The 25,031-nt window shown below is 43.3% G+C and overlaps 1 protein-coding gene across 4 annotated transcripts in view; it reads right to left on the bottom strand.

Annotated features, from left to right (window-relative positions):
• LOC106565077 (solute carrier family 12 member 5) overlaps positions 1–25,031 on the bottom strand; it is a 341,358-nt gene that overhangs the window by 21,299 nt on the left and 295,028 nt on the right. For all 4 annotated transcript variants that reach the window (XM_014131710.3, XM_014131711.3, XM_014131712.3 and 1 more), the window contains exons 14-22: positions 19,260–19,358; positions 18,725–18,844; positions 17,992–18,096; positions 13,075–13,243; positions 10,916–11,111; positions 10,348–10,517; positions 9,363–9,494; positions 8,940–9,047; positions 2,105–2,236 (exon numbers count right to left, since the gene is read on the bottom strand). In XM_014131710.3, coding sequence (XP_013987185.1) covers positions 2,105–2,236; positions 8,940–9,047; positions 9,363–9,494; positions 10,348–10,517; positions 10,916–11,111; positions 13,075–13,243; positions 17,992–18,096; positions 18,725–18,844; positions 19,260–19,358 — 1,231 coding nt within the window. The remainder of the gene's footprint in view (positions 1–2,104; positions 2,237–8,939; positions 9,048–9,362; positions 9,495–10,347; positions 10,518–10,915; positions 11,112–13,074; positions 13,244–17,991; positions 18,097–18,724; positions 18,845–19,259; positions 19,359–25,031) is intronic.

Below are 25,031 nucleotides of genomic sequence, written 5' to 3'. Positions count from 1 at the left end.
TTTAACTTCCTAACTGATGTCTTGAGATGTTGCTTCAATATATCCACATAATTTTCTTGCCTCATGATGCCATCTATTTTGTGAAGTGCACCAGTCCCTCCTGCAGCAAAGCACCTCCCCACAACATGATGCTGCCACCCCCATGCTTCACAGTTGTGATGGTGTTCTTCAGCTTGCAAGCCTCCCCCTTTTTCCTCCAAACGTAATGATGGTCATGATGGCCAAACAGTTCTATTTTTGTTTCATCAGACCAGAGGACATTTCTCCAAAAAGTACGATCTTTGTCCCCATGTGCAGTTGCAAACCGTAGTCTGGCTTTTTTTTATGGCGGTTTTGGAGCAGTGGCTTCTTCCTTGCTGAGCGGCCTTTCAGGTTATGTTGATATAGGACTCGTTTTACTGTGGATATAGATTCTTTTGTACCTGTTTCCTCCAGCATCTTCACAAGGTCCTTTGCTGTTGTTCTGGGATTGATTTGCACTTTTCACACCAAAGTACGTTCATCTCCAGGAGACAGAACGTGTCTTCTTCCTGAGTGGTATGACTTCTGTGTGGTCCCATGGTGTTTATACTTGCGTACTATTGTTTGTACAGATGAACGTGGTACCTTCAGGCGTTTGGAAATTGCTCCCAAGATGAACCAGACTTGTGGAGGTCTACAATTTCTTTTCTGAGGTCTTGGCTTATTTCTTTTGATTTTCCCATGATGTCAAGCAAAAAGGCACTGAGTTTGAAGGTAGGCCTTGAAATACATCCACAGGTACACCTCCAATTGACTCAAATGATGTCAATTAGCCAATCAGAAGCTTCTAAAGCCATGACATCATTTTCTGGAATTGTCCAAGCTGTTTAAAGGCACAGTCAACTTAGTGTATGTAAACTTCTGACCCACTGGAATTGTGATACAGTGAATTATAAGTGAAATAATCTGTCTGTAAACAATTTCTGGAAAAATTACTTGTGTCATGCACAAAGTAGATGTCCTAACCGACTTGCCAAAACTATAGTTTGTAACAAGAAATTTGTGGAGTGGTTGAAAACAAGTTTTAATAACTCCAACCTAAGTGTATGTAAACTTCCGACTTCAACTGTATCATCATTACTAATCTTTAGACATAATCTTTAGACAAGAGTTAGCAGACCCAGTCTCAGAGGTGGCTGACTGGAAATTCCTTTGGTCTCTCCTGAGCTTTTAGTTTTCTTGCCCCTTATTTGTGGAACAATCTTCAAAATGTTCTTACTTTTTATTCTGGTGCCTCTAGGGCAATTCAGAAAGCTGATTGAGGCCCTTATTACTGATAAATGTGTTTGTTTTTTATGACTGTGCTTTTCTTTCTGCTTACATTTTGGATTTATATTTTGGTGTGTATTTTCTGTATTTTATGGAATTCAGGGCTCATCTGTAAATAAACGTTGGTCTCAGTATGACTCCCTGTTAAAATAAAGGTTCAAATAAAAAATCCTGGTATCCAATGCAAGAAACACCCTGACCAGTCGAGAGGCTGTGTGAGTCTTCCCTTATCCCTTAACCATTCCCTGACTGTGCCTGACCTCAAAAAAAGAAACATAAAAAACCCACTGTAAAGCGAGTTGGAAGTGTAAAAAAACACTACCTCAGGGTCGCTGACCTCTTAATGTCAACACCAGTGGTTCACAACCCCAGCCCCTTAAACATTATTTCCTGGACTGTGCCTGACTGCAACTGTCCTCGAAGCATAAAACCCCACCCACCTGTAGAACCAGTTGGAAACCTGAAAAACCACTACCTAAAGGTAAAAACCACTGACCTCCCAATGTCAACACCAGTGGTTCACAACCCCAGTCCTTTAATCATTCCTAACCATTCCTTGACTATGCTGACTGCAATTATCCTCACAGGATAAAACATTAAGGAAGTCTGAAAAACCACCACCCCAGGGTCAAAACCACTAATCTCCTAATGTTTATACACCAGTAGTTCACAATCACATTACAACCCCTCACAAGTCAATTGACTACTCTGCTTTCAAGTCTTTGCCAGCACTGGCCTCATAGCATTAATTCTTAATTATACACCCTGGTTAGAGTGAATGTGGCTCAGTTGACCGGACAGTACCAGTACCAACCTCCTCCTCGGGTTTCTCCTCCTCCTTGCTGCTCCCACCGGGCTGTTCCTCGGTCACACTCATCTGGGTGGTTGCAGCTGCCGGGTTCTTACGCCGGATGGATCCGCGGGATGAATCTGTGATGCTCTGGATCTGCGGAAAGAAGACAAAGAGCTGAATAAAGCATTTCACACTACTGAGCCAAACTAAACTTAGCCAAGCCAAGCTGTACTGGGCTGGCCTGGTTTCGCACCCATCGTAGTTACTGGAATCGTGCTAGAGGAGACAACGAAAAAATTAAATATGCAAACCAGCACAGTTCTGTTCGGGTCAGCCCTATAGTGTGAATTAGACATTGGAGTGCTAATATCATCACAACATGACACATTTCTTGTTTGGTATTGTCTACATGGAGACAAAACAAGGTTATGAACATTGATGTGAACATTGACGTTTTCAGAACATTGTCTGTCAATGTAGACAATTTAATTATGTTTGGGTGCAGCAATACTGTGCGATGCATTCTTTATGTTCTTATGTCTTGATCGGTTTACCCAGCATCCGGAAACATATTGGATGTACACACACTGGCTTTATAGTGTCCAGGTTAAATGAAGCATTGAGGAGTGCTAATGTCATTACAACATTACAACCCGCCAACCCCTCTTTTTATGCTACTGTTCATCATATATGCATAGTCACTTTAACCATACCCACATGTACATACTACCTCAATAAGCCTGACTATCCGGTGTCTGTATATAGCCTTGCTACTCTTATTTTCAAATGTCTTTTTACTGTTGTTTTACTTCTTTACTTACCTACACAAACACACACACACATATACCTTTTTCTTCTCGCACTATTGGTTAGAGCCTGTAAGTAAGCATTTCACTGTATGGTCTACACCTGTTGTATTCGGCGCACGTGACAAATAAACTTTGATTTGATTTGATTTGAGTATCTTGTTTGTTTTTCTCTTTATGAAACCAAACCGGCTTTTCAGACATGGTTCATTGATGTGTTGCAAAGGGTAATGTGCATGGTGGCCAGACAAAGTTGAATTACTGTTTAATGGATGCCCCGCCTCACTTTCTCCATACACCGAAAAAAAATAAGAAAAGTAATCTGATGTGTTATTTTTTGGCCAATATATGTGGCTCTTTGTTTATAATGCTCTGTCTGCTCTCCCTTGAGGCTTTCCCAAATTAATGCCCAAGAGACCAAACAGCCTCAGATCACGCTCTCAGATCATATTCGAGCCTCGGATTGGACAGTGAATCACACACGCTCGCACCTGCAGGCGACGTGCAGATGTTTAATTTCTCTCTCATGCCGTCATGGCTGAAGCCAGTGCAAATTCCTACTATTTATGTATCCATGTTAAACGTGGGACGTCCCTCATTATAAACAAACAGTCGGTTAAATTCATGGTTATTGCATCATTTTGAGATCTATTAGAAGCGATTAATAGACGAAACAACAATGTAATTTAACCAATTGACTGGCCAGAGATCAGGGCATTAATCAGCAAAGACGCAGTGCAAGCAGTGCAAACCAAATTGAAGTCAAAATGATTGATGAAATAGAAGTATGTCAGCTGTATGTTGATTTGCGATTCATGATTTACATTTTACCGGTACTACCAGTACTAGTAGGCCAACCGATAACACCACGACGGTATGCGTTTGAAGTGATGATGCGCCGCAGAGAACAGCTAGCATGTCCAGCAAAGTACAGTACATCGCCAGTGGCACGCACACACTTCGTGCAGATCAGTAAGTGGGGGCTTTTCGTGGCAGCCAGACGAGACAATCGAAGGAGGATGCAGTGAGCAAAGTTACTGGGCTCGAATTTAGTCATACTTGCTCTCTATATATATATTGATGCTTCTAATTGTGCATGTTAGAAACAACATTTTTTTTAGGATTAACCTCTTATGGCTAGGGGGCAGTATTTTCACGGCTGGATAAAAAAACGTACCCGATTTAATCTGGTTACTAATCCTACCCAGTAACTAGAATATGCATATACTTATTACATATGGATAGAAAACACCCTAAAGTTTCTAAAACTGTTTGAATGGTGTCTGTGAGTATAACAGAACTCAAATGGCAGGTCAAAACCTGAGAGATTCCTTTACAGGAAGTGGCCTGTCTGACCATTTCTTGAACTTCTTTGCCATCTCTATCTTTTACAAAGGATCTCTGCTCTAACGTGACACTTCCTACGTCGTCCATGGGCGCTCAGAGCCCGGGAAAAAACAGAATGTCATCATCCCAGCCCCAGGCTGAAACACATTATCGCCTTTCTCAAGTGGCCGATCAAGGGACTGTGGGCTTAGGCGCGTGACCTGGCCGCCCCCGTCTTTGTGATTTTTCCTCTGTTTGCCGAAAAGGAGATTCCCGGTCGGAATATTATCGCTTTTCTACGAGAAAAATTGCATAAAAATGGATTTTAAACAGAGGTTGACATGCTTCGAAGTACGGTAATGGAATATTTAGAATTTTTTTGTCACGAATTGCGCCATGCGCGCGACCCTGATTTACCATTTCGGATAGTGTCTGGGACGCACGAACAAAACGCCGCTATTCGGATATAACGATGGATTATTTTGGACCAAACCAACATTTGTTATTGAAGTAGCAGTCCTGGGAGTGCATTCTGACGAAGACAACAAAAGGTAATCAAACTTTTATAATAGTAAATCTGATATTGGTGAGTGCTAAACTTGCCGGGTGTCTAAATAGCTAGCCCGTGATGGCTGGGCTATGTACTTAGAATATTGCAAAATGTGCTTTCACCAAAAAGCTATTTTAAAATCGGACATATCGAGTGCATAGAGGAGTTCTGTATCTATAATTCTTAAAATAATTGTTATGCTTTTTGTGAACGTTTATCGTGAGTAATTTAGTAAATTGTTAGCAAATTCCTCCGGAAGTTTGCGGGGGGTATGCTAGTTCTGAACGTCACATGCTAATGTAAAAAGCTGTTTTTTGATATAAATATAAACTTGATTGAACAAAACATGCATGTATTGTATAACATAATGTCCTAGGTGTGTCATCTGATGAAGATCATCAAAGGTTAGTGCTGCATTTAGCTGTCTTCTGGGTTTTTGTGACATTATCTGCTAGCTTGAAAAATGGGTGTCTGATTATTTCTGGCTTGGTACTCTGCTGACATAATCTAATGTTTTGCTTTCGCTGTAAAGCCTTTTTGAAATCGGACAGTGTGGTTAGATAAAGGAGAGTCTTGTCTTTAAAATGCTGTGAAATAGTCATATGTTTGAAAAATTGAAGTTTTTGTATTTTTGAGGAATTTGTAATTCGCGCCACGCATATCATTGGATATTGGAGCAGGTGTTCCACTAGCAGAACGTCTAGATGTAAGAGGTTAAAAGTTATACTCTATTGCTGGATTTATGTTTTTTTTTTCAAATGCTACATTCATTTGGCAGACCTAACTTGATTGACCCTCTTTCTATAAGGCCTAGTCTATGAGAGGCCTAATCATATTTGTATGAATATTTTGTTAATGCCTAGGCTATAGAGATGCATTCAGGTAAACTCATTATTATGTGTCAACATTTTAATTTGATTACAATTATTTATTGTCAATCATTCTTGAATTTGTTAGGCTATACAATTAAGTAGATTAATGAACTGATAATATATAACTTAATAATACATTACTTTTTTTTCAATAATTTTTGAATATGATAGGATGTATAATAGAATGCAATATTCTATGTGAATAATGTTCATTAATGTTCATTTGTGTATTAATGAAAATCAGTCAGAAATTGAATTATTTGGCTATTGTTCATGTCCATATAGCCACAATGGACAATGGCTTCCAAAAATATCGCCAAGGAACTAGTGCTATTGTTCACCAGGGTTGGGGTCCCAAAGGAGATCCTTACTGACCAGGGGACCCCCTTTATGTCCCGCCTTATGGCGGACTTTTGTAAATTGTGGCAGGTGAAACAGTTGAGGACATCGGTTTGCCATCCACAGACGGACGGGCTGGTTGAGAGATTCAACCGGACCCTGAAGTCAATGCTCAGGAAGGTAATCGACAAGGATGGGAAAAACTGGGATTGCATGTTGCCATATCTGATGTTTGCCATTAGAGAGGTTCCTCAAGCCTCGCTGGGGTTTTCTCCCTTTGAGCTGGTATATGGGAGGCACCCCCGGGGAATCTTAGACATCGCCCAGGAAACCTGGGAACACCAATCCACCCCGTATACTAGTGTCATAGAGCACGTCACGGCAATGCAAAACAGGATAGCCACAGTCATGCCCATCGTCAGAGAGCACATGAGACAAGCACAAGAGCACCAGCGGCACACTTATAACCGGCAGGCTACCCTGAGGGAATTTCAACCGGGAGATAAGGTGTTAGTGCTGATCCCCACGGTAGAGTGCAATCTACTAGCCACATGGAAAGGACCATATGAAGTACTGGAGAGAATAGGAGAAGTTAATTATCGGATCCGACAGCCAGGTCGACGGCCCCAGGAACAGATCTATCACATAAACCTGTTAAAAGCATGGAGAGAGAGAGAAACACTAATGGTCATGTACCCCACACACACTCAGGAGACAGCTGAAGTAAATATTTCACCTACTTTGTCCCCAGCACAAGTACAGGAAGTAAAGACCCTGATCCAGAAAAACAGAGATGTGTTTTCAGAAGTACCCGGCCGAACTGAGGTTACAGCTCATGATATCGTTTCCCTACCAGGGAGAAAAGTGAGCATGAGGCCATATCGGGTACCCGAGGCTCGACAGGCAGCGATTAGAGCAGAGACGGAGAAAATGTTGACAGCTGGAGTGATCGAAGAGTCACATAGTGAGTGGTCTAGCCCAATTGTGATGGTCTCCAAGCCCGATGGGTCTTTGCGGTTCTGTAACGACTTTCGGAAGGTAAATGAAATCTCCAAGTTTGATGCCTACCCCATGCCCAGAGTAGACGAACTACTGGAGAAAATTGGTAAAGCTCGGTACATTACGACCCTGGACCTGACAAAAGGGTACTGGCAAATTCCTCTGACCCCCAGGGCCAAAGAAAAGACAGCCTTTGCAACCCCTGACGGTTTGTTTCAATACACCGTCATGCCATTCGGCCTACACAGGGCCCCAGCCACCTTTCAACGGCTCATGGACAAGGTCCTAAAACCGCACCAAACATACGCCGCAGCTTATTTAGATGACGTGGGGATCTACAGCCCAGATCGGGAATCCCACTTACCCCGGGTACAGGCGGTGTTAGACGCCCTTAGAAAGGCAGGGCTCACGGCGAACCCTGCCAAGTGTTATGTGGGGTTAGAGGAAACGGAGTATCTGGGATACACAGTGGGAAGAGGATTAATCAAACCCCAACGTAAGAAGGTGGAGGCAATTAGAGAATGGCCGAAACCAGTAAATAAGAAGCAGGTTCGAGCCTTCCTAGGGCTGACCGGGTACTACCGGAAGTTCATCCCAAGTTATGCCACAGTGGCCACCCCACTCACCGACATGACTAGAGCCAGAGGGCCAAACATGGTCAAGTGGGATGAAAGGGCCACCAAAGCATTTAGGACATTACAGGAGGCCCTCTGCTGTAATCCAGTGCTGGTGGTACCAGACTTTGAGAGAGAGTTTGTGGTTCAGACGGATGCTTCAGAGGTCGGCTTGGGAGCAGTGCTGTCCCAAGAGGTAGAAGGGGTGGAACACCCCATCCTGTTTTTAAGCAGGAAGCTGGAACCACGGGAAACCAACTACTCAGTTGTTGAGAAAGAGGCGCTGGCAGTAAAGTGGGCTCTGGAAAGCCTGAAATACTACCTGCTGGGGTGCCACTTCACCCTCATCAGTGACCATGCACCACTCACCTGGATGCATAGGGCTAAAGAGAAGAACGCTCGGGTGATGCGGTGGTTTTTGAGTCTCCAACCGTTTCACTTTGACTTGAAACACAGAGCAGGAAAGGAAATGGGAAATGTGGATGGGTTATCCCGCATGCATGCATATTTTGCTGCGGTAGCCCGACCTAGGGGGTCGGATCTAGGGGGGGAGATGTGTGGCAAAGAAGGGGGTCGAGTGATAAATGGCAGATATGTGAGGGCAGAACTAATAAACGGGCTCTGCCCGATCACTAAAATGGCCACCCCGATCAGAACTACAGATCACAAAATGGCCGACTGCCAAAACTACAATTCCCAGAAGCAAGGGGAACCCTCAGAAGGTGGAGCCGACCCACAGATAAAAGGTCAAGAAAAACCAGGAAGAAGGAGAGAGGGCGGAAAGGATCTATGAACCATAGAGAAAGAGACAATCTACATTGGCTGGATTTACCGTGTACGAGCTGGACTGTTTTGGACTTACCTGTTGGCGTTTAGACCGCTTACCTGTTGGCGTTTAGAACGCTCCTAACTTTGAAGAGGTTTGAAGAGGTTTGCCACAATATATATAATATATATATATATATATATATATATATATATATATATATATATATATATATATATATATATATATATATATATATATATATATACTCTTTGTTGTAAATGATTTCTTGCCAAACTGGTGGTAGTTGTGAAAAAAGTCAATTGTTTGAAGTGTTGCAGAGTTTATAGAAAATAATGCAATTGTTGATTAGATACTTTTTTCATTAATTTGTCTTTTTTCTCATGAACCATATGGTCTATCCACTAGAAACGCATGGACTGTGTGGACACAGATATAAAAAATGAATACTATATATGAATACAGTTTTTAAAAGTATAAATTACCAAAGTTACCATAGATTGCCATAGATGACCAACAATTCCAGTAACTTTGGTAAATTACCGGTAACTTTGCAACCCTACCTCTCTCTCTCGCTCCGTCTTGGTCAGGTTGATCTGTTTGAGGATCTGCGATCGCTGTTCCATTACCAGGGTCTTCTCATAGGTGTAGGCTGAGATGTCGCTGTCATGCTGAGAGAGGAGAAGGCCTGGGTTAGCGTATTGAGGATGGACAGATACACCAGGCGTCCTATGGATGTCATATGGACAACTTTGTGTTTGGTGTCATCAGTCTATTGGATGGACAGCAGCACTGCAAGGGACATGGGAGACAGCTAACACACTTTCATACATAATATAATGATGATTCATATTATATCAACTATGTAATATGATCCATACAGCCAACATTCAAGACTAAATTTGGAGTAAACAACTGACAAGTAAACTCCCATTGTGTATATTTAATCACATCTGAAACGATCATAGACAGACACGGAGTCTTACCATTTCCACCACTTCAACCTCGGCATCGATACGCAGGTGGTACAGGAAGGTGGTCAGGTCTTTCTTCATCTGGATGCTGTTGTCATCCATCTGGGCCACAGTGAAGATGCGCATCCTGCACTTCCTCCACACCTGTTAGTAGAAAAGACCAGTGGCACCTGCTCATCTATAACCTGTCATGCAGTAATCCGCACTTCCTCCACACCTGTCGGTAGGAAAGACCATTGTAACTCACTCATCTATAACCTGTTATACAGGTTGGGCTTCCGAGTGGCGCAGCAGTCTAAGACACTGCATCTCAGTGCAAGAGGCGTCACTGCAGTTCCTGGTTTGAATCCAGGCTGTATCACAACCGGCCGTGATTGGGAGTCCCATAGGGCGGAGCACAATTGGCCCAGCGTCGTCCGGGTTTGGCCGGAGTAGGCCGTCATTGTAAATAAGAATTTGTTCTTAACTGACCTGCCTAGTTAAATAAAAAAAATATGTAAAAAAATACAGTAATCTGGTTGGAACCTTCATGATGATGTATAGAAACTGCATTAGTTAACGCACTGATTGTACGAATGCCCTGCACTATAGTTTTTTAAAATGTACATTGCACTTTACTATAAAACTGAGTGCATGACTAGCTATATATTTAAGCAATAAGGCCCGAGGGGGTGTGGAATATGGACAATATACCACGACTCAGGGCTGTTCTTATGTACGACACAACGTGGAGTGCCTGGACACAGCCCTTAGCCAAGGTAAATTGGCCGTATATCACAAACCCCCGAGGTGCCTTATTGCTATTATAAGCTGGTTACAAACATAATTAGAACAGTAAAAATAAATATATACGGTTTGTTGTGCCACGGCTGTCAGCCAATTAGCATTCAGGGCTCGAACCACCGAGTTTATAAATAAAGTTTAATAATGTCTATATTAAACATGGCCAATGCAATGCGACCCATGTCTCAGGGAGGGCGTGTGGTAGGCAGCCTACCTTGTGCTGGCGCAGAAGGAAAGGCAGCAGCATCAGCATGCCTCCATCATGGACAATCCACCACACGTCAATGTGGCCCTCTGAGAAGCGCTCTCCATTGGACGGGAAGGCAGCGATGTTCTTGGGCACCAGCAGGGCTAGGTGAGCGGCCGTGGTCTCCCTAACCAGCTCTGCAGGACAGGACAGAGAGGGAAGAGGGGGGATTTAATCTAATATGAGTCTGATGATCACTCAGTAACCTTTATGGAAGATCTTGTGAAGATCTGATAGTTCATGTAACATCCAGTATAGGTACAATATGGATTAAAGTGATAATGTTGTGTACAAAAAAACAAAACATAAGGATTATCTTTAATGATATGTTTGCAACCTCCCCCAAAGATCCTGATTTAAAGTTCAACCGACAGATCTGATTCAGTGTACGGTGCAAAAATGACCAGAATTTACTTAGAAAGGTGACATGGTAATAAGACAGTAATAACCTAGATAAATAATGTGCTTGTTTTTCCTACTCCCCCCCCCCCCCATCCTACTTGACCATCCACCCTTGACCCCCTTTGTGACCCACCGATGAAGTCCCTCCAGGTCTGGTGGTCGTCAGCCTGCTTCCAGTTGCGCGGCCAGCTGACCAGCACCGTGTTGTGCATGAGACCGCCCAGCCCACTGGCCTGGAGCAGGTGGGAGGTGGCGTCACGCATGTTGGACGAGATGGTGACCTGGCAGAAGCCCTTCACCTTCTCTGTCTCCATCAGCTTACGCAGAGACTGGAGGGGATGAGGGGGTGAGAGAGAGAATGAAGGGCAGAGGAGAGAGGGAGGGAGATGGGGAGGGATAGTAGAGAGGAGAGGGGATGAAAGAGAGTGAGAGCAGTGTAAGGGAACCAACTAAGCCACAGAGGGCAGTAAGGGTCAACAACTTGCCCAGCAGTTGAAGGGTGAAATGGACCGTGGTGACACTGATTTTACGTACACCTTTATTTCAGGTGGTACGCTAGTGTGAATATTCGAACAGAGTCACAGGATCAAGTCTAAATCAGTCCAGATCGGAGAGTAGTGCTGTTTGTGTGATATGCAGTGGGATGCCATGAGATCTGCCTGGTACAGTTGAAGTCGGAAGTTTACATACACTTAGGTTGGAGTCATTAAAACTCGTTTTTCAACCACTCCACAAATTTCTTGTTACAAACTATAGTTTTGGCAAGTCGGTTAGGACATCTACTTTGTGCATGACACAAGTAATTTCTTTCAACAATTGTTTACAGACAGATTATTTCACTTATAATTCACTGTATCACAATTCCAATGGGTCAGAAGTTTACATACACTAAATTGACTGTACCTTTAAACAGCTTGGAAAATTCCAGAAAATGATGTCATGGACATAGAAGCTTCTGATAGGCTAATTGACATCATTTGAGTCAATTGGAGGTGTACTTGTGAATATATTTCAAACTCAGTGCCTCTTTGCTTGACATCATGGGAAAATCAAAAGAAATCAGCCAAGACCTCAGAAAAAAAATTGTAGACCTCCACAGGTCTGGTTCATCCTTGGGAGCAATTTCCAAACGCCTGAAGGTACCACGTTCATCTGTACAAACAATAGTACGCAAGTATAAACACCATGGGACCACACAGCAGTCATACCGCTCAGGCAGAAGACACGTTCTGTCTCCTAGAGGTGAACGTACTTTGGTGCGAAAAGTGCAAATCAATCCCAGAACAACAGCAAAGGACCTTGTGAAGATGCTGGAGGAAACAGGTACAAAGTATCTATATCCACAGTAAAACGAGTCTTATATTGACATAACCTGAAAGGCCGCTCAGCAAGGAAGAAGCCACTGGTTCAAAACCGCCATAAAAAGCCAGACAACGGTTTGCAACTGCACATGGGGACAAAGATCGTACTTTTTGGAGAAATGTCCTCTGGTCTGATGAAACAAAAATAGAACTGTTTGGCCATCATGACCATTGTTACATTTGGAGGAAAAGGGGGAGGCTTGCAAGCTGAAAAACTTCATCCCAACTGTGAAGCACGGGGGTGGCAGCATCATGTTGTGGGGTTGCTTTGCTGCAGGAGGGACTGGTGCATTTCACAAAATAGATGGCATCATGAGGGAGGAACATTATGTGGATATATTGAAACATCTCAAGACATCAGTCAGGAAGTTAAAGCTTGGTCACAAATGGGTCTTCCAAATGACAATGACCCCAAGCATACTTCCAAAGTTGTGGCAAAATGGCTTAAGGACAACAAAGTCAAGGTATTGGAGTGGCCATCACAAAGACCTGACCTCAATCCTATAGAAAATTTGTGGGCAGAACTGAAAAAGTGTGTGCGAGTGAGGGCCCTACAAACCTGACTCAGTTACAGCAGCTCTGTCAGGAGGAATGGGACAAAATTCACACAACTTTATTGTGGGAAGCTTGTGGAAGGCTAGCTAAAACGTTTAACCCAAGGTAAACAATTTAAGGGCAATTCTATAAAATACTAATTGAGTGTATGTAAACTTCTGACCCACTGGGAATGTGATGAAAGAAATAAAAGCTGAAATAAATCATTCTCTCTACTATTATTCTGACATTTCACATTCTTAAAATAAAGTGGTGATCCTAACTGACCTAAGACAGGGTATTTTTACTAGGATTAAATGTCAGGAATTGTGAAAAACTGAGTTTAAATGTATTTGGCTAAGGTGTATGTAAACTTCTGACTTCAACTGTATCTAACCTGCTCTGCCCGCTGGGCCTGGGGGTGGTTCTCCAGGTAGGTGCCTGCCAAGGCAGTGCCCACAATGGTCAGCCCTTTACCCGCTTTCAGCTGATTGGTCAGCGAGAGCAGACGAGGCTGCTCCACATTCTGCTCCACATCCGTACTGACCAACACCAGCAGCTGAGGCCTTGAGTGAGACGCAGAAGGAAGGAAGGAAGGAAGGAAGGAAGGAAGGAAGGAAGGAAGGAAGGAAGGAAGGAAGGAAGGAAGGAAGGAAGGAAGGAAGGAAGGAAGGAAGGAAGGAAGGAAGGAAGGAAGGAATAATAGGAGAAAAGGTTTCAACGTGTTGCTTTGGCAAAACAAAAATGTATACTTCTGTCATTCCAGAGTTGAATTTTGAGTTGAATTTAAAGTGTAGCACAGAGATTCGAAAGACTGAAAGGGAGAGTAAGGTGACAAGAGAAGAGAGGAAGTAAGAGTAGAGTAGAGGTGAGAAAGGTAGAGAACAAGTGAAATAAAGAGAGAAAAAAGCAAGGAAGAGTGCACTGAGGTTATCACGAGTATGTCTGTAAAATTATTATTGTCTGTAACATGACAGTAGCTCAAATAAATATTGTAATTTAGTATGTATTGTTATTTGGTATGTTTTTGAAAATAGTTATGAATGTACACTACCGTTCAAAGGTTTGGGGTCAATTAGAAATGTCATTTAAAAAAAAAAGAAAAGCAAATTTTTCCCCCAATAAAATAACATAAAATTGATCAGAAATACAGTGTAGATATTGTTAATGTTGTAAATGACTATTGTAGCTGGAAACAGCGGATTTTTTAATGGAATATCTACATAGGCGTACAGAGGCTCATTATCAGCAATTATCACTCCTGTGTTCCAATGGCACGTTGTGTTAGCTAATCCAAGTTTATCACTTTAAAAGGCTAATTGATCACTAGAAAACCATTTTGCATTTATGTTAGCACAGCTGAAAACTGTTGTCCTTATTAAAACCTCTTTGGGCTAGGGGACAGTATTTTGACGTCTGGATGAAAAGCGTGCCCAAAGTAAACTGCCTGTTATTCAGGCCCAGAAGCTAGAATATGCATATACTTGGTAGATTTGGATAGAAATCACTCTAAAGTTTCTAAAACTGTTAAAATAATGTCTGTGAGTATAACAGAACTGATATGGCAGACGAAAACCCAAGGACAAACCATCCAAAAAAGATATATTTTCAGCCTACCACTGTTTCCAATGGTTGTCATGTTTATTATGAGGCGAAATCCTCCCAGATTGCAGTTCCTAGGGCTTCCACTAGATGACAATAGTCTTTAGAAAGAGCTTCAGGCTTGTTTTTGGAAAAATTAGCTAGAATTTGTAGTTTTTCAAAGTGGCTCCCATTTTGGCTTTAGTGTTTTCATGCGCGTGGATGAGAACGCGTTCTTTGTTGTTTACTCCGGTAAAGACAATAACGATTCTCCGTCTTAAATTGTATCATTTATTTATGTATTAGGGTATCTGAGGTTTGATTATAAACTTTGTTTGGAGAAGTTTATTGGTAACGTTTGGGATTCATTTTGTATGCATTTTGAAGGAGGGAAACCGGTGGATTATCGAATAAAGCGTGCCAGCTAAACTGAGTTTTTTGGGAAATAAATAAGGACTTTATCGAACAAAAGGACCATTTGTGATGTAGCTGGGACCTTTTGGAGTGCCTACAGAAGAAGATCTTCAAAGGTAAGGCATTTATTATATCGCTATTTCTGACTTTCGTGGCGCACCTGCCTGGTTGAAAAACGTTTTTCATGCTTTTGTATGCGGGGCGCTGTCCTCAGATAATCGCATGGTGTGCTTTCGCCGTAAAGCCTTTTTGAAATCTGACACAGCGGCTGGATTAACAAGAAGTTAAGCTTTATTTTGATGTGTGACACTTGTATTTTCATGAATGTTAAATATTTCTATTTCTGTAATTTGAATTTCGCACTCTGCAATTTCACCAGATGTTGTCGAGCTGGGTTGCTAGCGGAACGCCTGCGCCAGAAAGGTTAAATAAGCAATAAAACTGGCCTTCTTTAGAATAGTTGAGTATCTGGAGAATCAGCATTTGTGTGTTCAATTACAGGCTCAAAATGGCCCGAAACAAAGACAAGAAACCGAAGATCTCGTACAACGATGTGTGCGAAGGATTGTGGATTGGATTGTGAAGGATTGTGAAGGCCAGCATCCCTGAGTCGCCTCTTCACTATTGACGTTGAGACTGGTGTTTTGCGGGTACTATTTAATGAAGCTGCCAGCTGAGGACTTGTGAGGCGTCTGTTTCTCAAACTAGACACTCTAATGTACTTGTCCTGGTCTCACCTCTCGGTGGACTTTGTCAATGACCTTCCCCCCTCCCAGGGGAACCGGTTTTCCAAAGCTTGTCGCCTCCTTCCTCTGCCTGGGCTCCCATCAGCCATGCAAATCGTGGAGGCTCTTTTAACGCATGTCTTCCGGCACTACGGGATCCCAGAGGACATTGTGTCATATCGTGACCCTCAGTTCACCTCACACATATGGAAATCGTTCATGGAACGCTTGGTGGTCACGGTCAGCCTCACACTGCTGAGCTAATGGACAGGTGGAGAGGGTCAGGAAGTGGAAGTGGGCAGGTTCCTGAGGTGTTACTGTCAGGACCGGCTGGGGGAGTGGGCGGATTTTCTACATTGAGCTGAGTACGCGCAGAATTCCCTCCGCCACTCCTCCACTAACCTCACAGTGAGTGTTGGGGTCTCAGCCGGCCCTGGCACTTTGGCATCCGAGCCAGACCGAGGCCCCTGCGGTGGACGAGTGGTTTCAGCGCACTGAGGAGACCTGGAATGCTGCACACACTCGTCTCCAGCGGGCCGTGCATCAGCACACGGAACAGGCCGACCGCCACCACAGTGAGGTGCCTGTCTTCTCTCCAGGTGACCGGGTCTGGCTCTCCACCCTCCACCTGCCCTGCTGGAAGCTGAGCCCGCGGTTTGTGGGGACGTTTAAAGTCCTGCGGAGGGATAATGAGGTAAAGTACCGTTTACAACTCCCTGCTGATTACCGCATTAACCCAACTTTTCATTTGTCTCTCCTCAGGCCAGTGGTACCTGGTCCCCTCACTGAGGCTGGACCCAGTGATGCCCCGCCTCCTCCTCTGGACATCGAGGGAGGTCCGGCGTACTTGGTCCATGAAGTCCTGGATTTGAAGCATCGGGCGGGACATCTCCAGTACCTCATCGACTTAGATGGGTACGGCCCAGAGGAGCGGTGCTGGGTTCCTGCGGTGGACATCCTGGACGCTTTGTTGACCAGGGATTTTCACTGTCGGTGCCCGGACCGACCCGCACCGTGTCCCTGTGGTCATCCCCGAGGCCAGTGTCGTCCCGCTGTTTGTGCAGCGCGTCAGGGGGTGTACTATCACGGATCCCCCCGGTACTGCTGCTCATTCCGTTCACCAGCTCCGGAGGTTTACGTCACCAGCCTTCTAGGTGTCACTGAACTGGATTCATTACCACCAACCCCGGACTGTCTTGTAACATTACGCACACCTGGTTCCCATTCCCCCTGATTAGGGTATATATGTGCCCTCTGTTCCTCATTGTCCTTGTCGGTTATTGTTGCCATGTCTGTTGGTTCTGTGAGTACCTGTGCTATTGTATCGGCTTCCATGCTTCGTGTTTTTGTGCACTTGTTTTATGGGTCTCGTCCCATGTATTATTTAGAGGTTTACACCTTGCTCTTTTGTTTGGGTGGAGAAATTTTGTAAAAACTATTTTGTATTCCTGCGCCTGTCTCCAATCATTAGACAACGTAACAATACAGCCCATGAAAGAGGACAAGATGCTGTGTTACATTTCAAAAACACCAGGGTTTGTGCAGTGATCTGGTCTGAAGATAAGCCCTTCAATGCTGAAAAGCCGCTCTACAGCTGCAGAGGATGCTGGGACATGCAGGTACTCAGCAGCAACTCTGCTCAGTGTTGGTTATTTGTGTCTTCCCGAATTTCAAAGGATCAGTAGTTGGTGGAAGATATGGGATGTAAAGTATTTGAGGCTATTTGAAATATTTTTGGTTTCAAATAGTCTTCCAGGAAAGTATTTTATTTTATAATTATAACAATTCAAATACAAAATACAAGTATTTGTTTTGGAAATAATTAAATACACCGCAAAAAGTATTTTAAATACCAGATACTGAAATACACAAGAATTTGAACCAGGAGTTGGATCTAGGGTTGGAAAGGAAGGGTATACTACAGGAAACGTTTGATGTTTGCCAGTAAATGACTAGAATTTTGGTATCTTTCAAGGATTTTATGTAATCTATCACAAGACATCTAGTGGCTCTTTTGAGTACTTCAGAGCTGGTGTTCCTAATATTTCATACACTCAGTGTATAAACCATCAACTTAGCGAATACCATTGTTGTTTAATATAAGGTTTTCAGCATGAAATACTCCCCCAATTAGCGCCGCTAGAGCAGCTTACTGTGGAACGGATAAAATGGTCAACTAAGTGCAGGCGCGAGATGCGACTGAAATTTCACGGGTAGAGAGCAAGAGAGAGGGGTGGACATGGAAGGGGATTGGTTTAAGGCACTGAACATCATGGCATGATGTGAATTGGAATGTGTTTAGGCTATTACTAGCATTAAAACTTCATTGAATTACAAAATTATATACTAGACATTACGAATATTTGTGGAACTAAAATTAACATTATTAACCAGTTCTCCAAATCTTAAAATAACTGTTATGTTCCGAAACACTAGAGATCACTTTCATTCCCGGATCTGGTTCCGTTCCTCTGAAAAGGTCATTCTTTTTTATTTTTCAGTTCTGCTTCTTGAACCGGTTCGAACCCCTGATTTGAACCCAGGTCTGGTACACTGTGTGTGTGTTTGTGTGTGTCTGTGTGTGCACGTCTCACCTCCAGTTTTTGGTGTGCGCCGGCCCCTCGTCCAGCCTCATCAGAGCATATCGGGCGGCGCTGAGAGAAATGCCTCGTATCCCATCACCCCACTCTTTCTCCGCCCTGTCACACAATCAAACACCAGGGTTATATCATTCAATCATGTCACAACTAATGGTATTACATAGTTATTACACCATTAAAAGCCTAATAACTAGGCCTATGTGTTATTACATGTCTATTACAAATTAAAATGACGATATTATAACATTATTATTCAATCAACTGCACAGGCTTCTAACACATCTAAATGTCTAACCTATTTTCACCGTCTGGTAGGCTATTGGTTTAGGGAGCCATAAGAATTGTGTGAGCATGCGTCTTTAAAAAAACGCAGCTTAAAAAGTTGTTTAAAAATCAGTATTTGCTGCAAAAGTCTGCTTTATAGCATCTCTTCCTACAGACAGAATGCTAAGTCGTTGTTAGCCAAGCTCAACCAGCTTTACCATCAAGTCATGTAATTGCAACCCAAGCCATTGTCTCAGCACAGCAAGCCATAACACTAAACTGTCCAAACAATGGAAACCCCAATCGAAACATTTCCCCTTTAACTGGCTTGACTGAAGGATGGTTGATAGGATTTTTACCCCCCCCCCCCCCCCCCCCCCCCCCCCAATACACAGACACCACAAACACACTCAAACAGACAGCCAGCAAATCCAATCTGTCTCAGGGGTCGCACTACACTCACCCATGGAACTCAATATACTTGTAGATACTGCCAGCGATCACCATGGCAACAATGGCATAGAACCAGGAACAGATGAACATGAGCGATAGACACAGACTCATGCCCAGGAAGGACAGGGCCCTGTAAAGAGACACAAACAGAGAAAGGATTAGATACACACATGTACAGAATGCACATACACATACACATGCAGACATACATGTACATTAAACAGTATAAAAACACACGCACGCATGTATATGAGTGTGTATGTGTGTGCGCGCGTCTCAACTCCAATTCTTGGTGTGCCCTGGCTCCTCCTTCAGCCTCATCAGAGCATATCAGGCAGCACTGAGAGAAAAAGTCACATTTCTCTCAGCACCGCCCGATACAGTTTGATGCTGCTGGACGAAGGGCCGGCACACACCAAGAATTGGAGGTGACACGTGCGTGCACACACACACACACACACACACACACACACACACACACACATTCAAGGTCCTTGTATCATCTCTCAGGATGCGTTCCTTTGATGGGATTTTGTGGGACTCACCAGTGATAGAACTTGAAGCGTGGCCTCCAGTTAGGCGTCCTCAGGAGGGTTTGCAAGGCACAGGCCAGGTTTACAAACATGTAGCACATCAGAAAGAACCTACACAACAGAAACAAAGCCTTCAGCTATGGCAAAAAGCCAGAGAGACAGTAATGTGGCTTACATACATTTTCTGTTTATTTGGAAACATGTTGTATGTCTATAAGGCACCAATTACTCACTTATAAGCTGCTTATGAGCTTTTAACCAAATAAAAACCATTCTCAGATGTTACTATAGTAAATCATAGCCTTACATACTGACGTTACATATTGACGCAAAATGTAGAGTGAATTGTTTGTTCAGGAATCTTTTTTTAAATGGGGGGGTGTCTGAATACTTAAGTAAATGTGATATAATTAGCGAGAATGTCTGAAAAACAGTTTTTGCTTCATCAGTATTGGGTATTGTGTGTAGATTGATGAGGGGAAAAAATGTGAACACATTTTCAAATAAGGCTGTAACCTAACAAAATGTGGAAAAAGTCAAGGGGTGAAACCACTCCCCCTCCAATACAGCCACTGATTACTAAAACAAGACACAAATTGCCCTGCCCCTTGATCGTTGTTGATGTGTCAACAATCATCTGCAAGTTATGAGCAGTCAGCAGTTCACACACCAAGTAGGCTACTGGGAAGACAGGCAGCACTTAAAGTAGATGGCCCTAGCTGGGCAAAAAGACAAGTATTAGACAACAGATAAAGACAAAAATTATACTTATCGCGGTCCTGCTTTAAATAACATGCAGCTCATAAAGGCTTCATAAATCCTTCATAAACATTACATGAATGTATCACAAATCATCTATAAACCTATGTCATGCTCTATAAAGGGTTCATAAATGTGGGATAACTGTGTGAACATAATCAAATCAAATCAAATTGTATTAGTCGCATGCGCCGAATACAACAGGTGTAGACCTTACAGTGAAATGCTAACTTACGAGTCCCTAACCAACAATGCAGTTTAAAAACATACGGATAAGAATAAGAAATAAAAGTAACAAGTAATTAAAGAGCAGCAGTAAAATAACAATAGCGAGACTATACACAGGGGATACCGGTACAGAGTCAATGTGCCGAGGATCCAGTTTGTTGAGGTAATATGTACATGTCGGTAGAGTTATTAAAGTGACTATGCATAGATGATAACAACAGAGAGTAGCAGCGGGTAGCCATTTGATTAGATATTCAGGAGTCTTATGGCTTGGGGGTAGAAGCTGTTTAGAAGCCCCTTGGACTGAGACTTGGCGCTTCGGTACCGCTTGCCGTGCGGTACCAGAGAGAACAGTCTATGACTAGGGTGGCTGGAGTCTTTGACCATTTTTAGGGCCTTCCTGACACTGCCTGGTATAGAGGTCCTGGATGGCAGGAAGCTTGGCCCCAGTGATGTACTGGGCCGTTCGCACTACCCTCTGTAGTGCCTTGTGGTCGGAGGCCGAGCAGTTGCCATTCCAGACAGTGACGCAACCAGTCAGGATGCTCTCGATGGTGCTGCTGTAGAACCTTTTGAGGATCTGAGGACCCATGCCAAATCTTTTCAGTCTCCTGAGGAGGAAAAGGTTTTGTTCTGCCCTCTTCACGATTGTCTTGGTGTGCTTGGACCATGTTAGTTTGTTGGGGATGTGGACACCAAGGAACTTGAAGCTCTCAACCTGCTCCACTGCAGCCCGGGTTGATGTAGTCCACAATCATCTCCTTTGTCTTGATCACGTTGAGGGAGAGGTTGTTGTCCTGGCACCACACGGCCAGGTCTCTGACCTTCTCCCTATAGGCTGTCTTGTCATCGTCGGTGATCAGGCCTACCACTGTTGTGTCATCGGCAAACTTAATGATGGTGTTGGAGTCGTGCCTGACCATGCAGTCATGAGTGAACAGGGAATACAGGAGGGGGCTGAGCACCCAGCCCTGAGGGGCCCCCGTGTTGAGGATCAGCGTGGCGGATGTCTTGTTACCTACCCTTACCACCTGGGGGAAGCCCGTCAGGAAGTCCAGGATCCAGCTGCAGAGGGAGGTGTTTAGTCCCAGGGTCCTTAGCTTATTGATGAGCTTTGAGGGCACTGTGCTGAACGCTGAGCTGTAGTCAATGAATAGCATTCTCACATAGGTGTTCCTTTTGTCCAGGTGGGAAAGGACAGTGTGGAGTGCAATAGAGAGGGCGGTATGCAAATTGGAGTGGGTCTAGGTTTTCTGGGATAATGGTGTTGATGTGAGCCACGACCAGCTTTTCAAAGCTTTTCATGGCTGCAGACGTCAGTGCTACGGGTCGGTAGTCATTTAGGCAGGTTACCTTAATGTTCTTGGGCACAGGCACTATGGTGGTCTGCTTAACCCTTGTGTAGTCTTAACACTCACGGTTATCAAATCTTAGCATTCTTGAGAAAGTGTAAAAGACTTTCAGTGGCATCATGACACGGAAAATCGCCCTTCCACTCTCTGAATTCCATAGACAACATGTAGCCTCACCTCGGGACCTATACACACCAGCTAAGATTAGCAGCCCTATGTAGGTCAATCTCATCCATCCTTTTCCGTTGTTTCCATATTTACGGAAACCCTCCAAATTTGTCATCTCCATGATGATTTTTTCGATGGCCGGTGTGATGAACATGTGGAATGTTGAGGCGATGTCCTGGGCATGGGAAACTGCATATCTTGTGGGCCCTGGGATCATCTTTATGGCATTCTGTGCTGTCATCCTGCCCTGGTTGTCATATGGTGACAAGGACCATGTTATTTTGCTGTTCTTTGACAAATGTCTATCTTTCAACTTGGGGGATTTCTTCTTCATCTGAAGATGATGCATCGTGCTCTGGGTTGTATTCTTCCACATCTTCTTCTTCAGATACCTCCTCCTCTTCTAAATCATTGTTCTCTTGTTCATCCTGGACATCTGAACAAATCTGATCTATGACCTGTTGGGCACTGAAACGTGCACGTATGGCTTCAGCAAAGAGAGAACTGGGGGGACTGTCATCTGCAGCAACCTTATAGCCTCTGACTGCATTCCCCATTAGTAAACAATGCTTTCAAGAAATGTTTATTTTGTCTGAAATTTTGTTTATTTTGTCTGAAATTTTGTTTATTTTGTCTGTGAACTTGAGTCATGTGTGGGGTCGTGGAGGGGAGATGCGGCACATGCACAAGACAATTTTTGTTTTGTCTGAGTTCAATCAGTAGCACACATAATCTAATGGTTTTGTGGTGTGTAAATTATTTTATAACTGCCGGGTCAAAAATGACCCAAAGACAATCTTTGTACCCTGGTGATGTACAGCTTTCATGGAAACATGAACAAAGGCTATGTTTCACTTTTTCTGATGCTGTGATCACTCTAGGAAAAATCATCAAATTTAAAGTCGAACAAAGATAATTTAGGGGTTTTCTCTGCTGTTAACCTGTTAGGGCTAGGGGGCAGTATTGACATGGCCGGATAAAAAAACGTACCCGGTTTAATCTGGTTACTACTCCTGCCCAGTAACTAGAATATGCATATAATTATTGGCTTTGGATAGAAAACACCCTAAAGTTTCGAAAACTGTTTGAATGGTGTCTGTGAGTATAACAGAACTCATATGGCAGGCCAAAACCTGAGAAGATTCCATGCAGGAAGTGGCCTGTCTGACAAGTTGTGTTTCATCTTGGCTCTTTTTATTCAAAGACTGAGGATCTTTGCTATAACGTGACACTTCCGACGGCTCCCATAGGCTTTCAGAGCCCGGGAAAAAGCTGAACGATATCGAGGCAGCCTCTGGCTGAAACACTTTATCGCGTTTGGCAAGTGGCCGATCAGAGTACTTACTATGGGCTTAGGCGCATGCCCGAGTCGACCCCATGCTTTATTTTCTTTTGTCTGTTTACCTAAACGCAGAATCCCGGTCGGAATATTATCGTTTTTTTATGAGAAAAATGGCATAAAAATTGATTTTAAACAGCGGTTGACATGCTTCGAAGTACGGTAATGGAATATTTATACATTTTTTGTCACGAATTGCGCCATGCTCGTCACCCTTATTTACCCTTTCGGATAGTGTCTTGAACGCACGAACAAAACGCCGTTATTTGGATATAACGATGGATTATTTTGGACCAAACCAACATTTGTTATTGAAGTAGAAGTCCTGGGAGTGCATTCTGACGAAGACAGCAAAGGTAATAACATTTTTCTTATAGTAAATCTGACTTTGGTGAGTGCTAAACTTGCTGGGTGTCTAAATAGCTAGCCCTGTGATGCCGGGCTATCTACTGAGAATATTGCAAAATGTGCTTTCACCGAAAAGCTATTTTAAAATCGGACATATCGAGTGCATAGAGGAGTTCTGTATCTACAATTCTTAAAATAATTGTTATGCTTTTTGTGAACGTTTATCGTGAGTAAATTAGTAAATTCACCGGCAGTGTTCGGTGGGAATGCTAGTCACATGCTAGTCACATGCTAATGTAAAAAGCTGGTTTTTGATATAAATATGAACTTGATTGAACAAAACATGCATGTATTGTATAACATAATGTCCTAGGGTTGTCATCTGATGAAGATCATCAAAGGTTAGTGCTGCATTTAGCTGTGGTTTGGGTTTATGTGACATTATATGCTAGCTTGAAAAATGGGTGTCTGATTATTTCTGGCTGGGTACTCTGCTGACATAATCTAATGTTTTGCTTTCGTTGTAAAGCCTTTTTGAAATCGGACAGTGTGGTTAGATTAACGAGAGTCTTGTCTTTAAAATGGTGTAAAATAGTCATATGTTTGAAAAATGTAAGTAATAGCATTTCTAAGGTATTTGAATATCGCACCACGGGATTACACTGGCTGTTGAGTAGGTCGGACGCAAGCGTCCCACCTAGCCCATAGAGGTTAAACATAGTGGTGGGTCATTTTTGACTCTTAAAACAACACAAGGGTTAAAACATGTGGTATTACACACTTGGACAGGGAGAGAGTGAAAATGTCAGTGAAGACACTTGACAGTTGGTCAGCGCATGCTCGCAGTACAGTCGTACACAAACGTTTTGAGAATGACACAAATATTCATTTCCACAAAGTTTGCTGCTTCAGTGTCTAGATATTTTTGTCAGATGTTACTATGGAATACTGAAGTATAATTACAAGCATTTCATAAGTGTCAAAGGCTTTTATTGACAATTACATGAAGTTGATGCAAAGAGTCGATATTTGCACTGTTGACCCTTCTTTTTCAAGACCTCTGCAATCCGCCCTGGCATGCTGTCAATTAACTTCTGGGCCACATCCTGACTGATGGCAGCCCATTCTTGCATAATCAATGCTTGGAGTTTGTCAGAATTTGTGGGTTTTTGTTTGTCCACCCACCTCTTGAGGATTGACCACAAGTTCTCAATGGGATTAAGGTCTGGGGAGTTTCCTGGCCATGGACCCAAAATATCAATGTTTTGTTCCCCGAGCCACTTAGTTATCACTTTTGCCGTATGGCAAGGTGCTCCATCATGCTGGAAAAGGCATTGTTCGTCACCAAACTGTTCATGGATGGTTGGGAGAAGTTGCTCTCAGAGGATGTGTTGGTAACATTCTTTATTCATGGCTGTGTTCTTAGGCAAAATTGTGAGTGACCCAACTCCCTTGGCTGAGAAGCAACCCCACACATGAATGGTCTCAGGATGCTTTACTGTTGGCTTGATACAGGACTGATGGTAGCGCTCACCTTGTCTTCTCCGGACAAGCTTTTTCCCGGATGCCCCAAACAATCGGAAAGAGGAT

This window comes from Salmo salar, chromosome 12, assembly GCF_965601325.2.
Source record: "Salmo salar chromosome 12, fSalSal1, whole genome shotgun sequence".
In the NCBI taxonomy this organism is placed as follows: Eukaryota; Metazoa; Chordata; class Actinopteri; order Salmoniformes; family Salmonidae; genus Salmo; species Salmo salar.
Note: the sequence above shows the minus strand (reverse complement) of the source record. Positions and strands in the feature narration are given on the sequence as shown.